The sequence below is a fragment of the Camelus dromedarius genome, chromosome 34 (genome assembly GCF_036321535.1).
Source record: "Camelus dromedarius isolate mCamDro1 chromosome 34, mCamDro1.pat, whole genome shotgun sequence".
NCBI classification, from domain to species: domain Eukaryota; kingdom Metazoa; phylum Chordata; class Mammalia; order Artiodactyla; family Camelidae; genus Camelus; species Camelus dromedarius.
The window spans coordinates 10,989,234-11,005,204 of record NC_087469.1 but is presented as its reverse complement, the minus strand read 5'-3'; the positions used below and the strand labels follow the sequence as shown (position 1 = coordinate 11,005,204).

Here is a 15,971-nt window from a genome sequence, read left to right as displayed (position 1 = left end):
TGCATGGTCCCCTACCTACAGCACTGCTCAAGCGAAGGCTTTCAAAATGGTTCAAGATCCCAATTTGGAAGCTATCCAAGCAGCAGAACAGAATAATTGTCCCCAAAGACGCCCATAACCTAATCTCTGGAACCTGCCAGTATGTTATCTTCCATGGCAAAATGGACTTTGCAGGTGTGATTAAGGTGACAGACCTTGAGATGGGGAGATGATCCTGGACTATCCCGGCAGGCTCAACGTCATCTCATGAGGTCTTAAAATCAGAGAACCTTTCCTGGCTGAGGTCAGGAAGTTGTGATGTGAGAATGACTTGACCCTGAGCTTTGAGGATGGAAGAAGGGGCCATGAGCCAAGGGATGCAGCAGACTCTAGAAGCTGGGAACAGTCTCAGCTGACAGCCAGCAGTAAAACAAGAACCTTGATTTTATAACCGCAAGGAACTGAATTCTGCCAACAACCCACATGAGCAGGAAATGGATTCTCCCCTAGAGCTTCCAGAAAGGATCACAGCCTTGCTGACATCTTAGTTTCAGCTCAGGAAGACCCACGTTGGACTTCTGACTGTAAATTAATAAATCTGTCTAGTTTAAGTCACTAAATTTGTGGTGATTCGTTATGGCAGCAGCAGAAAACTATGGTAATAATAATTATGGCAGAACTACTGGTAATAGCTATTATTTACTGACCTCCTATGAATTATCAGGCACTGTGCTACCGTTTTGCATACATTATCACACATAAACCTCAATATATAGGGTGATATTATTACCCCCATTTTATAGTAGAAAACAGAGGCCAAATAATTTGCGCAAGGTTACATGCTGAACCTATAATTCATTTCCAAGTTTGTGTGTCAGTAAAGCCCATCTCCATTCTACTCCCAAATGAGGCCATGCAGAATCCCACTTGCCCATAATGTCGGGCAAACTATTTTCTAAAGAAACAAAAGAAAGGGAAGCAATGTTCGTTAAATACTACTAGATGCTACACACCAGGTACAGTGTTTTGCATATCTCCTCTCAATTAATATGATAGCCTTCCATGGCAAAGTGTCATCTCCCCAGTTTCTAGATGGGAAACTGAGCATGAGAAAGGTTGAGTAACTCGCTTAAAGGGACGTGGCTAATAAGGGAGAGTCAGACCCATGATTTTGAATCCAAGGCTGCCTTGTTCCCTAATGCCTAGCATATGAAGGATTGGATGTGAACTCCAAGCTCCCCCAGGGGACCATCTCCATGGCTTCACGATGAGACAGGCATTGGAGCAAGACCCGAAAGTTACAGGCTGTAACTATAAGCCAAGAGCAGCAGCCCCTGGTCCACCTCCTAAGAGTATTTCTCTTCAGGAGATAATTCGTGGGCAGACGAGGAAGAAGTGGATTAAACACAGGGAGCGCTCGAATGGGGGCGATCCATGGACACTCACCTACACCTGACTCCATCTCCACTGACTTCACCTGTTTCCATTTCACAACTGAATTCCTTTAGCAGAGGGCGGGCATAGCTCAGTGGTAGAGCTCATGCTTAGCATGCACAAGGTCCTGGGTTCAATCCCCAGTACCTCCATTAAAAAAAAAAAAAAAATCCTTTAGCGCTCAAGGGTTTCCCAACCGGCTCTAAAGGGGAAATTGGCATTCAACCAGGTAAAGGTCCCTTTAGGTTCAGAAACCCCAAGGGCTCCAGGAAGAGCAAGGAGACTTCCCTACAAATGGCCATCGGGAAGCTCTCCCCTTCCCCGTCCTCTGACCTGAGCCTCCTGGGGGCTGCTCAGAGGTGGGGGGGCCCCGCCCCTCCTCTCCCACATAGGCAGGCCATGGCGGGGCCTCTGTGGAGCGAGTCCTTAGCAGAGCTTCCTGCTGAGGCCCCCCAGGGCTATAAGCTTCCCTCTTCTGTCGTCTCCGGGAAAAGCCCTGTTCTTTCATCTGTGAGCTGGAAGCTCAAAGTCTCATGTTGTTAGATCCCTGCCACCAGGGGAACTTGTGAATGTTGCCAGCAAAGTGGCATTCCCTCCCCGGCCCGTGTCGCTCCCTGCTTGAAAGACTGTGCACTATAAAGGATGGGAAGAGCGCGTCTCGGAAGAAGCCACAGGGGTGACACAACCTGGGGAACCTCCCCGCACCTGGCTCCTTAACACAGACATCACACGTGGGGCAGCCTGCCGCCGGCGTTCACAAAGCAGCATCCACCTGGGGTTGAGAGAAAAGCCGGCCTGAGATGAGCCGGGGGGTGGGGCGCATTTCACAGGCGTGGGTGGACACCTCAGACAAGCTTTCTTTAACCAAAAGTCTGGTCAGTCGGGCTTGGTGGGCATGGGTCCGACCAGGGCCTCTGGACCTGGAGACCAGGTCCCATGAGGCTGGAGCAGGCGCCTGTGGTGGATTGGAAGCAGAAGAGGGGAGTGCCTGCCTCTGATTTGGGGAACCACATCCCAGCTGGGAAGGAGAAAAGAGAAAACCCATTCAGAGGAAGGTGACCAGGATGACAAGTGGAATCCAAATGCCAAGAAGGAAGGAACAGTCAGAGGCACTAATGATAAATCTCTGGAAGAAAGAAGATGCTGGGGGCTGTGAAATGACAGGGCTTCAGATCTGTCACAGGAAGAGCTCTAGACTTGTTCTGTATGCCCCTGAGGGACAGGCAGAGCCAGGACAGTCATTGGAAGGCACAGAGAGGCAGATTCTGGCTCAGTAGATAGGAAAACCAATTGTTGGAACTATTCTAAAGTGGAATGGGTTAAACTGGTGTCCCTAGCCACCATCAAGATTTTGTGACTTTAAGAACAAGCAGACAGGCAGGGGTCAGCACTGGGAAAGCCTGTGGCAGACAAGAGGCAGGTATCCCAGCCAACGCTGGCAGCTTCAGGAAAGAGCTGGAAGCAGGTGACAGGGTCCCAGCTGGGAGGCTGGGTCCAGATTCAGGGCCCCAGGCTCTCAGAAAACTGGGACAAGTAAGGCCTGACCAGAGTCCCAGGGAAGCTCTGGCACAGTCAAAGTGAGGTTTCAGATTGATGACAAGACAGAAACTTGAGCGCCGCAGTGGCAGTGCAGGTGGGGGAGGACTGTAAGTCAGCAGCTTGGTGTTTGGATCTAAGGGACAAAGTTTAAGACCGGCAGCCAGGACTCATTCCGATGCTGAGTCATTAAACTGCTGACTTGGACTTCCCTGGAATGGGACGGAGTTCAGCCCCAGGACTGAGGGACTGGAGAGCATGGGGACAGGGAGCCAGCGGGCCACTGCACTGTCCTGGGCAAGGAACACTTGTCAGAAACTGCCTTTGTGTCAAGAGAGGCCATCATCATCTCTGCCTTCAAACAACTTTCAAATTTGAAGCTCCTTTGAGACCTCCCTTGGGTCTGCATCATCCACTCATTCAGTAGATATTTAGTGAGCGCCTTCTGTATACCAGGCACTGTCTTACGTGCTGGGGAAATGGAAGAGAACAAAACAAAGGTCCGATGGAGGACTCAGACAATAAACAAATAGGACCAGCTTGTCAGATGGTGACTAGCGCTATGGAAAAAACAAAGCAAGGAAGAGAGAGAAGGAGACAGAGAGTGCGACTGGGGGCAAGGCACCACCTACAGGAAGTGAGAAAGTGAACCACCCAGACATCTAGGTGAAGAGTGTTCTAGGCGGAGAGAACAGCAGGGCAGCTGGGGCAGGTAGGGGGCTGGTATGGCGTGAACAGGGGCAGAGTGGTAAGAGATGAGAACAGAAAGTAAGAGAACAGGGCCAGAGCACGGAGGGCCCCGTGGGACACCGTGAGGTCTCTTTCTTTCACTCTGACATGAGATGAGATGAGAAAGCATTGGAGGGGTTGAGCCGAGGACTGACATGATCCAACTAATACTTTAGAAGGATTATTCCCTTGCTGCCATTTTGAGAAACAGAAGTGAGAGGGCAGCAGAGAAAGCTTTGCAGTAGGAAAGCTTTGCAGAAATCCAGGGGAGAAGGGATTCTGTCTTGGAACAGGAAAGCCACAGCTGAGGCGGCAAGAAGGGGTTGGGTTCCGGATATACTTGGAAGGTAGAGCGAACAGGATCTGCTGACCGGGAGGATATGGGATGTCAGAGGAAGATGGGGCCGAGCATGACTCCTAAGACCAAATAGAGAGAATGGCGTTACCATGAATGAGACGGGGGAGACAGCAGAAGAGGCAGGCTTGGAGGGGATCATCGGCAGCTCAATTTGGGATATGGACACATCAAGTTCGAGCTTCTCTCAGGCATCCAAGAGGGGATGGTGAGTAGGCATGTAAGTCTGGAGTTACGGGGTGAGGTCAGAGCTGGAGATGAGATTGGAGAGTCATCTGCAGCTAAATGCAGCCGTGAAACTGGATGGGATCACTCGGGAGTGGGTGGCGAGAGATGAGGCCTAAGGACAGAACCCTGGGGCACATCTGCATTGCAGAGGAATCAGCAAAGATGTCTGGGAGCCAGTGAGGCAGGGCAAGAACCAAGACGGAGGGTGATCCAGAAGCCAAGAGAAAGAAGCGTTTCAAGGAAGAGTAAAGGACTGTGTCAAATGCTGCTGGTAGAGTGAGGCCTGGGGACAGATGATTGGACTTGGCCATGTGGACACCATGGATGGGGGTGGAATTCTGATGGGAAGGAGTCCTGTTGATAGGGTAAGAGAGGACAGGAGATGGAGACCGCTTTAAATAAGAATTCTTTTGCAGGGTTTCTCTGCAATGGGAAGGAGAGAAATAGAGCAGTAGCAGGAAAAGGATGAGGGGCTAAGGGAGGTTTTTAAGATGGGAGACCATTCAAATCCACTAGCCAGTACCAGGGACCATCACCCCAGTGTGAGAAGCCCACGACGCTGGAAAGGTAGAGAAGCTGGAGTCCAATCTCTCAGGATGCTCTTAGGCTTGTCGGGCAGACAGAATTCAAATAAGGATTTTTAAATGTTTATGAAACAGGTGGGTGTAGACCAGTGAAGACAGTGCAATGTGCGACGGGGTCGGCATGCATGCCTCATGCACGCTGAGATTCTGGAAGTAAGAGCTTTCCATACCAGGTGAGGATCCTCAGCTTCTTAGAAAGAGGTGAGTTTAGAGCAGGGTTTTAGAAAAAGGGAAGAGACAGCAGTCAGTGGAGGAGTGGTGAAGGGTGCTCCAGGCAGGGGAAGACTGAGAGATGGAGACGGGGCGGCGGCCCAGTGTCACTCCCAACAGCAGATGTCACTTTCACAGCACTTACTACTGACAGGACACCATTCTCAGTGCTTTCTAGGCAATAACTTTATTGGATTCTCATAAAAACATGAGGTGGTGATACTGTCACGATGTTATAGAGGAAGAAACTGCGGCCAAAGTCATACAACTAGTAAAGGGCGGAGCTCAGATTCAAACCCAGGCAGTTTGGTTAGAGCCAGGCTCTGGTGGCACACGATGCTGGGAACTTCCAGAGCCAGTCCCCGTGCTGCCCAGAACACATCAGGCTCTCTGGTGTCCCCGAGCTCTCCAGACCCCAATCAGCTTGGATCAGTGATGGAAGGCGCCTGGGTGAGTTAGGGCAGAAGGAAATGAGAGGAGGGAGACCCAAGACGGCCCCTCTGGTGGCTGCCCCAGTGGCCACCCACCCCGTTACCCAGCTTTTCTTTCCAAGTCCAGCATGGTGGCACCGTCCCAGTCACGGACACACACCTGTTGAGCCCCGACTGGACGAGCCACCACTCAGCACCACACCCGTCCTCAGTGTGGACTTAAGGAGCCTCCCCGACTGGACCCCCTACAAGCGGACTGGACCCCTAACTCAGCTCGATGGGAAGAAACACACACTAAACAAGACACAGCGGTGCTGCTGGGCAGCCTGACAGCTGTCTTCTGAGGCCTCCTGCTGCCCAGGGCTCCCAGCAGCCAAGGCCCAGCTCCCGTCCAGCCGATATGGAATGCGTGCCCCCTCATCCAGACTAAGGAGGGCTGCGTGTGACCGCAGTCTGGCCTGCAGCCAAGCTGCGAGGCTGTGAGTGGGATGTGCGGACTCTGCCAGGACACACGTGTGCAACCTACCCACTTGGGCTCACGCACACTCAGGCACTCAGCTGAGAGCTGCCACCAGCTTCATCACTGCCCCGCTTCCCAGACTCCCCCAGCAGTGGGCACAGGGAGAAAAGAAATACCCCGACAGGTCTACACCAACAGAGCAAGAAGAATCAGGAGGGCTTCATATCCAATCTGGCTTAAGCCACTGGAGTCAAATGGGGTCATGGCTTAAATGAGGCAGACGGCCACCTCCACTCTGAGTTCTCATTAGTGGTTGTTAATGAGGACAGAATGACAACGGCATGTATCCCTAATAACAGGAGAACAGAGCCAAGGCTAAAGTATTCATATCTCACAGGACCCCAGGCTGAAAGGGGTCCTAGAGGTCACAGGTCCAGCCCCATCACGGATGCTGAAATCCTTGTCCAGACCACCTGTGGCCACCTCCAGCTGTGGGGACCTCAGCATCCAGAACAGCCCATTCCATCTGTCTGCTAGACATTTTTTTTTACGTCAAACCCAAATCCCTCTCCATCATTTCCACCTCCTCCGGCAACACACCACTCCCCACCAAGAAACAGAGCTTGCTAATGACTCACTTCCCATCCCAAGACTTTTGGAAACCACTTCACAAATCTGGAGACAAGTTTTTGAAATTCTGGCAAAGTCTCATCATGCCTGTTCTCTCAAACCATGAGTGTCTCTGCCGGGCAGGGCCTCATCCAGACAGCAGGCTCTGCGGGTCACCTCGTGCGCGGAGGCAAAATGAGAGCCCAGGGAACCAGGCCATTCCAGTACAAACCAACACTGGCAGCCACGTGCCAAAATTCTTCGGAAATCAGCTCTATTATCTAGGACTTTTAGTTAGGGAACAGCCCCATCCCTTCCCTCCGAGACCTCTGCTAAGGGGCCTTTCTTAGTTTCCTTTCAGAGATTAATCACGAGATGTTTAAGAAAACATAATTTTCCCTGCTGTGACTTGCCTGTTCTCTTTAGCGTGGCCTGATTTTGTGAGGTCCCGGGGTCAGCACACTGACCTTGGTGGCTTTCAGTCCTCACCCATTAAGGATGTACTGTCAACAGGCTATTGAGGACCCCGCCACCTCGGCTGGCCTCCAATTGGACTCAGTAGACCCCCTTTGATCCCACCTGGGAGATGTCCTCTCCTCGCTTCCCCTGGAGGCCACTGCTCCCCTCCAGATGAGCAAGTCACACACTCTGTGGACCTCAGGCTCCTCTTTGACAAGATGTGTTCTCCCCACCTTGCAGGTTATTGGGGAAACTGAACTAACACAGGTGTAAGAACACGTTATACACTATAAACCGTGGCACCCACGTCACCAGACGGGTGGAGTCAGGAGCCCCGGCACTGCCACATGGGCCATTGCCAACTCACTTTGCCTTATGGAACCCCAGTTTCTCTTATCTGTAAAGTGGAGGCTCTAGGCTAATTCATCCATCATCTCTCAATGGAAGAGACTATGGCCTGAGGCTGTAGCTCACAAATAGGTTCTGGAAAGGTGAGAGAGAAGACAAATGTCCTGAAAGTATACAGTGTGGTGTTCTGGCAAAAGACCAAGCCACAGGCGAGGACAGATGACCCCACTGTGGGCTGAGTGACTCCGCACAACACACTGGCCTGGATGCTTTTCTAATGCAGTCAAACCTCCCTCATCCCTCTGAAGATGTGGTGGCGGCAGGGTAGGTGGGGGGACATGAAGGACAGGAGAGATGGCCTTGTGCAAGCACGTGTGTAGGCAGACACCCTCACAGACTGCTTTAGGCAAAACACTCTCCGAAAGACGTATTTTGAACACTTCTTGTTAAATAAAATTGGTTTGCATTTCTGAGCACTGACCAATATCTGGGAGAAGAGAAATTTGAGAACTGACAAGTCAGTTCAAGATTTAAAACTTACCCATTAGAGAATTTATCTAGCAAACACTTCCTAAGTACCTACTATGGGCCAGGCACTGGACTAGACCCAGGAATACAGGCATAATAAGAAAGACACAGGGGGAAGGTGTTCACCAGGGGAGGGGGCTGAGTCCCAAAAAGCTTTGTATACGGATTCCCGCTCTAGATGACAGCTGGAGGAGAAAGTCATCAATTTCTATTTGTCACTAATGTGGAAGATCTATTGATTGCTTATGGGGTGACTCAATTTGGAAAAGAGATGAAGTCACACGCTGACCAAAATGTCGTAAATCACATCACGTGGTCACATTATGAAGGGGAGCCCACTACTCAAAACACCCCATGGCGAGTCTTTCCTCAAGGCACAGAATTCCGCTGGTATATTTGGATCCTGGTGGGTCCGATATATTTAAGACACAGCAGAACAGGATAAGAAAACCAGTGTTTTTTACTCTCCCCCCTTGCCTCCCTCAATTTTTTTGTTATCTTCATCTTCATAACATTCGAACGCTGTGTGTTTAACATTCTCTCTGCAGGACTTGGAGCGCACTGGGAGAAACCAACCAAGTAAAAAATGGTAGTTGTAAAGTGCTTGGGGTCCTGGTAAGACAGTGTGAAATCAATCCAAGCTCTTGCCGCTTCACCTCACGGGGAAACCTTAAATGAGAAAGAGATCCGATTGCTACAATAACCTGCTGATGTGTCTAGTGCCACCCTCGCTGAGCAGGACCCGGTCACACCATGAGCAAGCCTCTCAAATCCCCAGGCCTCAGTTTCCTCATCTGTCAGACGGACTTTGCCTGTGCCCTTAGGAAGTCATTTGGGAGTAAAAGAATCAAAGAAGAGCAAGAGACGATTTAGGCAATAACGATCCCCATCTTTCAGTTCCTTTACTGGATAGAACAGAAGACGTTTAATGTGCTGTGACAATGGGGCATCCCAAATGTCTCCGGGGTGAACGAGATGCAGTACGGCAAGGCAGAAAGAGAAGCTTTGGAGACAGACAGGTTCGAATTGCAGTCTCTGTGTGACCTCAGACAAGTTATTTACACTCCCAAGCCTCTGTTTCTTCATCTATTAACATTGGATCATTAATTCTGACATGAAGTTCTCCTGAAATATGAGAAATACCTAGCACAGTGCCTGGGAGAGAGGGAGGCCTTTCCAAGTGGAATTACTGTGGGGATTATTACTCTTTAGCACCATATCCTCAGCGCTTGGCACACAGCGCTCAATAAATACATGTTGAGTGAATTAATGAATGAACCATTGAATCCCTATTTTTACCATTATAGCCAAAACTTGCTTTAGAACCCAATCAGCATCCCAGCCTGTTCCCATTCTCTAGTATAAGTAAGATAGATGGACATTTTCTCTTTCTCCTACTTCCTCCAATGAATCTGCCTCTTTAAGCACAGGTAAGAGCCAGAAGAAACTTTATAACAATGATACCCAATATGTCCTTGGGGAACCAAGTCTTAACCAGGGCCATGGACTCATCCACCCACCCATTCACTGAGCCTGTGTGACATGCTTGCCAACATCAAGTGTCAGGACCTGTGTTAGGGGGTCGATCTCCCTTGGAATTCAGAGTCTGGTAGGAAAATGCCATAAGAATTAGAGCACAACTCAGTAAGCGCTGGAACAGGGGGATGGGAGAATGGTTAGGAAAAGATGATCTGTCCCTGGGAGGGACAGGGTGATATTGGGAAAGAAGTTTGCAGAGGAAGAGCATTTAAGCCAATGATGGTGGAGAAGGAGGAGGCAAAGGAGGAAGGGGGGAGGAGGGGAAGGAGGAAGAAGATGGAGAGGAAGAAGTTGCTGTTTCCCAAGCAGAGAAGATGGAACGGAGGAAGAGATCTACAGGCAGAGGAGAGGGACAGGAAAAGCCCGGAGTGGACCTCAGGGGCATGTTATATCTGGTTCCCAGTGAGCAGTTGTGTGGCTGAAATAAGGGGCCAGGGAAGGGGTAATGGGAGGCAGGCTGGGTAGCCTAGCATTCATTCAGCTGACACATACTGAGTTCGTAATGTGTTCAAGGACCAGGGTAGCATTTGCTAACATCAGAAACGGGATGGGAGAAAACTACAAGAGACAATGACCTTCACCTGCTATTGAAGGTGAGTCGGCTCGCCCAGAGGCTAAGGGAGCCTACTGTGGGCAACGGAGAGAGCACTGCAAGAAGACAGGGCTGGGGGGCTCATGACCACCAGCCCCGCCCCTACCTGCCCTGTGCCCTCGGCCAAATCACCACCCACTTTGGGCCTCCCTCCTCATCTGTGAAATGAGCAGACTGGAAAATGGGACCCTTAGAATCCTTTACTGCTCTAAGAAATGATGATGGTCCCTTTAAGTAATGGAGGGCTGTAGAGATCGGGGGAGGCTTCATCTCAGGGCATTTATTAACTTGTGGCTCCCACAGTCATCACTCAGAGGACCCAGAGGGACAGAAGCAAAATCAAAAGACATTTTCAGAAGATAGATGACTGAAGGGGGCTGACATATGTGTGAGAGTTTGGGGAATTTATGCGGACAGCCTCACTGCCATAAATAAAATCCCTTTCTCTTACCCAAAACCTCATTCAGGGGGTAAACACAGACACCGTGATAGACAATTTGGCTGCATCTCCCGCCCGTGCCGCACTTGAATGAAAAACAGCAGTCCCAAGGCAGGGTAATGGGCTCACGCCTCTTTACCTACATCCATATTGTCACCAGCTGACAAGCCGGGCTGGGGACGGAGCAGGAGGGGCAATTTATCTCCAAGATTCCTGGTCCCTTCGCTCTGGTGCAGCCATGCTCTCAGAGCCATCTACTCTGAAGCTGGGGATTTGGGAGGAACCCCAGAAAAATCCAATGTGGGGAGAAGTGACCCCTGGGAAGCGGGGAAGGAGCAGCAGCCCCTCCCTTTCCCATGAGCCTCTGGAGTACCTGGGGGACCCGGCGCCATCAACACTGGTCCAGCCCAGCTGCATGGAAGGCTGCCTGCCCCTAAGCACAGTTACTTGTATTTTCTTGACCTACTTCTCCTCCCATCCCTGCCCTACTCCAGATCCCCTCCGGAATCCATGTAATTAGCACCTTTCCATCCATAAAACTCCGAGCTCCTAGGATAACCAAGGAGACAGAAAAACAAGCCTCGGCACTGCTGTTTTGGTTTTTTCTTTGCTTTCCTCTCCCTTTGCTGGCTTCATTCTGCTTCCTGGCCTCTGCAGGAGATGAGATCCGGTCTGACCTTGCCAGCCAGCAGGGCCCCTGGCTGGAAATCAGCTGGAAGTGGCCCGGCATGAAGCAGAACTGTGCGCCAGCAGAGCTGATGGAACTGGACAAGCTCTGCTCCACTTGTGGGGTTGGGAGAACGAGGGTCCCTCTGAAGCCCTCTGCTGTCGCATAGCAGGCCACGGAGGGAGCTGTCAGCTCTACTTTCTGTTCCCCTCCGGGGGAACAAGTGTCAGGAGAGCCGAGGCCCGTGAGGCACTGCCGATTCCGGCTCCATCCCTTTCCGCTTCCCATTAGCGACAAATGGAAATTGATGGGTTACCGCTTTATCCACTCATTTAGAGGAGGGGAAAACCTGGCAGCAAATGCTGAATAACTGGAGGCACTTATAAATTAAGCATCTTAAGGATATGAACCGTTTTGCATTGCTGCTAAGCAGAATTAAATTAGGTTTTGAAGTTTCAGTATAAGTGAATGGGGAAGAGGGAGGAAAGATTTTGTTTTTAATTCCTTTTTTTAAGTAGGCAGCGTGGTGAGCCGAGGGCAGGGTGAGGGAAAGGACTGAGTCATGGGTCCTCATTTCTCATCAATCAGTGGTCACTGCACATGCATGGAGAAACGTGCCCACGTGCCCACCAGGTGGCATGGAGCACCTCGGGGACCTGCAGCTTGGCCTCTGACCCGTGATGCCTGGCTTTGCCAGGGTCATGGCCCACCCAGGCCTCCTGAACACCATCGCCATCACGCCAACCTCTGGCATGTCCTTAGAGCCAGTCTTGAGTGCAACTGGAGGAATTTGGGAGCTTTAGGCCAATTCCCTGTGATTCCAAGTCTTGACATCTTCGTTCTAAATCATCCTCTAACCCTTTCAAATTCAAGTTTAGGGTCTAGAATCCTGCCTTGTTCTTAGTATCCACTTTCCCCCCTCCCCATCCCAGTCTGGGCGGAGGGGCCTCAGGTGGGCACCTGCCTGGATAACCTGCCTGGTGTTTGAGTCCTTCTAAGGCTGTTGCCTAGCCTTGCTCAGGGGGTCCTGCTGTTGGGCCGGTCTTCTTGTGACCAACACACCTGCCTGAATTTCTCACTGCTTTGCCCCACCTGTTTGTCCACACTGCAGATACTCCTAAATCCCAACACCCTTTTCAGGCCATCAGATGACCACCCAGTGCCTGTTGGACTGGACTGTCTCCTTGTCTCTGAGCCTGGGGTGTGTCCCCAGGACCTGGATCAACAGTGCCCCAGCCTGCGGGTAATGAGCCTTGAAGGTGGGCACAGGAGGAGGCACTTGACTTCCCAGGCACTCCGTTACCCCGGGAAGGGCCAAGTCTTCAGCCAGGCACGGGGGTCCGGATGGAGTGGGTGGCAACAGCATCTGCCCACGCCTAGAATGGGCACCCCGTGGCAGCAAGGACAAGGGAAGGAGCAGATGGACACATGTCACGGAAGCATCCATGGCCTTCCTCCCCGGAACCAGACCAGGGGCAAACGGACGTCAAGGCAAAGGCCTGCCAGGCCGCCAGGCCAGGGGCACAAGTACATTTCATCCGAACACACTCTCCAGGAAGCCTTCTTGGCTCAACCAGAGGAGAGGAGCCGTGATCTCTGCTCTCTAGCCCTGGATTTGGAAGTCCTACCCTCATCACCCACAGCCGCCTGTAGCGTGCTTGGCTGAGTCAGTCACAAACCGCACCAGGCACTTGTCAGCATCTGTATTCTCGTCACAAGGGGAGCTGGGCAGGTGGAACAGATGGGAGCTGCGGGTCTGTCACTGCCCCACCCCCACCGCCCCATCCCCAGCCAAGCGGGGGGAGAGCAGCACGCAGGGTCAGATGTCCCCTGCGGACACCTGGGTGTGGGAGGGGCGTCACCCGGAGCTGGGCTGCCCTCAGGGGGCCGCCGGAACATGGCTTACCGATCCTCAGGGAGTGCGGACTGCAGGCGACCATCACGAGCCACGCGGGAAGCAGCACCAGAGGCGCCGAGACGCGGGGCATCTTCCATAAATCCTCATGGAGCCCCCTGCTGGTCTGCGCATGACATAGCTCTGCGGGAGAGCGGAGGGAGCGGGTGAGTCCCTGAGTCCTGCGTCCTGCGGGGAGCCGCCCCTCCAGCCCAGTGGCCCGCGCTACCACCCCGACAGCCGCTGCGGGGAGGACCGGCAATCCCTCCACGACCCGCTGTGCAGGTGGGAGAGCTCCGAGTCTCTGTCCCTCCCCGCTCTGGCCCGGCTCAAAGAAGCCTCCCCCTGCTCCCAGCCCCCAGCCATCCCGCGTCAAATCGGGGTAGGCGGGTGTGCCTGTGGTTGAGTGATTCACGGAACTCTACCTCCTAAAAAATGTCTAATTGGGGATGAAAACCTTCATTGGCTCTTAAGAAACAGGAGCCATGGGTGAGCAGAAGAGGAGTGGGAAGGGAGGTTATGCCATTGTCCCGGACACACACACACAAACACACACACACACACACACACACACACACACACACACACACACGGCTGCCCTGCTCTCTGGGGAGCAGTGTGGGGAAGGGGCTGGACTGGAACCCAGCCACTTGTCGGTCCGGTGGCTTCTCTCTGTCACTCAACTCCATTTCCTGACAGGTAGAAATGGCATAAAGACACATGCCTGGAGGAGCTGAGCTGAGGACTAGGGGAACACAGGGGAGGCCTGGCCCGGAGCAGGGGCTACAGAAAGGCCAGTTCCTCCCTGGCCCAGATGGGAGAGGTCTCTTCCCAGCAAACACTGACGGCAGAAGCGCACATCCCGGGTCATCAGCTGGTTTCCACATCTGTAAAAAACTAACCCCTCCCCATCCTTCCTCCACCAACCCCTCTCCCTCCTGAGGCGGAGGGGCCTCTGGTGTCAAAGCTAGACCGTGGAGGAGGCTGTCTCCCAAACAAGGTAGCAAGGGTATTGTCCCCTCCCTGCAACCTCCCAACACCCTGAGACAGTCTGTAGGCTGCCAGTTCCACCCCATCACAGGGGTGAGGGTGGGGCTGGTGAGCACCTGAATATGCCAATCCCGGGTCATCCTTGGTTAGGAAAATAGTATTAAAGTGATTCATTTCCCCGCCCCCACAGCCAGACAATTCAATAGAAAAGCAGACAAAAGACTAGAAGAGACACTTCACTAACAACTATATCCAAAGGCCTTGGAGCACACTTGGAAAGGTACTTAGAAAAATGCAATTTTAAACCACAATAAGATATCACTCCTACACCCACCAGAATGTGACTTCAAAAAAAAAAAAAAAAAAAAAAGATACCATCAAGTGTTAGCAAAGATGTGGAGCAACTGGAACTCTCCTACAGTGTCAGTGGGAATGTAAACTGGCGTAGCTCTTGTGGAAAACGGCTCTGTTAGAGCTTTACACACACCCAAACGCCAGCAACTCTACGATAGGCATTTCCAATAGAAATGCATGAGTACGTTCAAGACATACTAGAACGTTCAGGGCAGCAGCCTTTGGGTTTCCCCAAACTGGAAATTACCCCAGTGTCCAGCAGCAGAATGGAGAAATACAGCGTCCACTCACACAATGGAATGTTACATGGAAAACAAAAAATGAATAATCAACAGCTCCGTGCACCTGTGTGGGTGAATCTCCTAAGCAATGCTGAGTGAAGGAAACCAGGCACAGAAGAGTATTTACAGTGTGATTCTATCTATGAAAAGTACAAAAGCAGGCAAAACCGCAGTGCGCGGCACAAAGTCCAGTTAGTGATTACCCTTGTGGGCGGGTAGAGACTGGAAGGGGACGTGGAGGGGTCTTCTGGGAGTGCTGGTGACGTCCTGTTGCTCACACTGTTACACAAGTGTGCTCCGTGTGTGAAAACTCGTCAAGGGGTACATATACTGATGAGAAATTTCACTTCTCTGCATGCGTGTTATACTGAGTGGAAGTTCCTTTTTATGACATCCCCCTACACACAAGTGCAATGTTCCACCCTCAACCAGCACCTCAAAGCTTCCTGTGCACAACTCATCCCCTCCACCTGGGCCGTGCTCCTCTCCCCCAACCCCTGCCATTTACCAGAATCGGGTGCCTCTCGGTGCGCCGTTCCAGCAGCCTGCAGTGTCTCAATGCAATGCAGCTCTTTTCCCTCTGATGTGTCCACACCAGGGCTCAGTGTGGGCTTATCAAGGGCCAGGACTGTTTCCAGTTTACCAATATATCCCCAGAGGCTACTTATACACCACGGCTGCACGGGATAGACTTGTTCAATAGATGGAAGGCCTCAAGCCACCGCCTGCTGTGGGGAGACAGAGGGCCATAAAGGATAAGGGATCAGAGCAAAGGCAACTCTGCTGTTGCCAAGTCAGGGCCAGAATCTTTATCCTTTAATTCATGGGTGTCGTTGCAGGAAGAGGTGAAAGCAAACAGTCTCGAGGGAAGATGGATAAAGTCGATTGTTCAGCGCCTATGTGGCTTCCTACTAGAATTCAAGTTTGATGGAGAAGTCCTGTTTGTCTGTCTTCTCAGGGCCCAGAATAGTGCCTGGAATATATTACAGCTTCAATAAATATTTGTTGAGTGGAAAAATGAATGGACTGTCAAAGAGGAAAGAACTGTAAAAATCTGGCGAGGTTATACGAATATAATACTAACTATAATCATTTCTGTCAAATGCCTTCTGTTTATGCCCGGTCAGCCTGCCACGTGCTAATTACCATGCAGACTGCTAAAGAGGTGTCAGATTAGCCTGTGTAAATCTTATTTGATGACAGAACTCCACTCAGTCCGTGCAGGACTGGTGCTCATCGTTCATGGCCCCGAAGGCAGGCTGATCCTGGAGCCCACGTGTAGGGACAATAGCCGAGGTCTCCGGCTGCTCTTGGACATCAGCTGT

At 51.6% G+C, this 15,971-nt stretch overlaps 1 protein-coding gene across 1 annotated transcript in view; it reads right to left on the bottom strand.

The window, feature by feature from the left end:
* The window catches only part of GRIK4 (glutamate ionotropic receptor kainate type subunit 4), a 386,960-nt gene that overhangs the window by 255,512 nt on the left and 115,477 nt on the right, over window positions 1-15,971 (bottom strand). Inside the window, exon 2 of the mRNA XM_064482153.1 lies at window positions 13,034-13,165. Within this exon, the coding sequence (XP_064338223.1) occupies window positions 13,034-13,115 (82 nt within the window). The 5' untranslated portion in view covers window positions 13,116-13,165. The remainder of the gene's footprint in view (window positions 1-13,033; window positions 13,166-15,971) is intronic.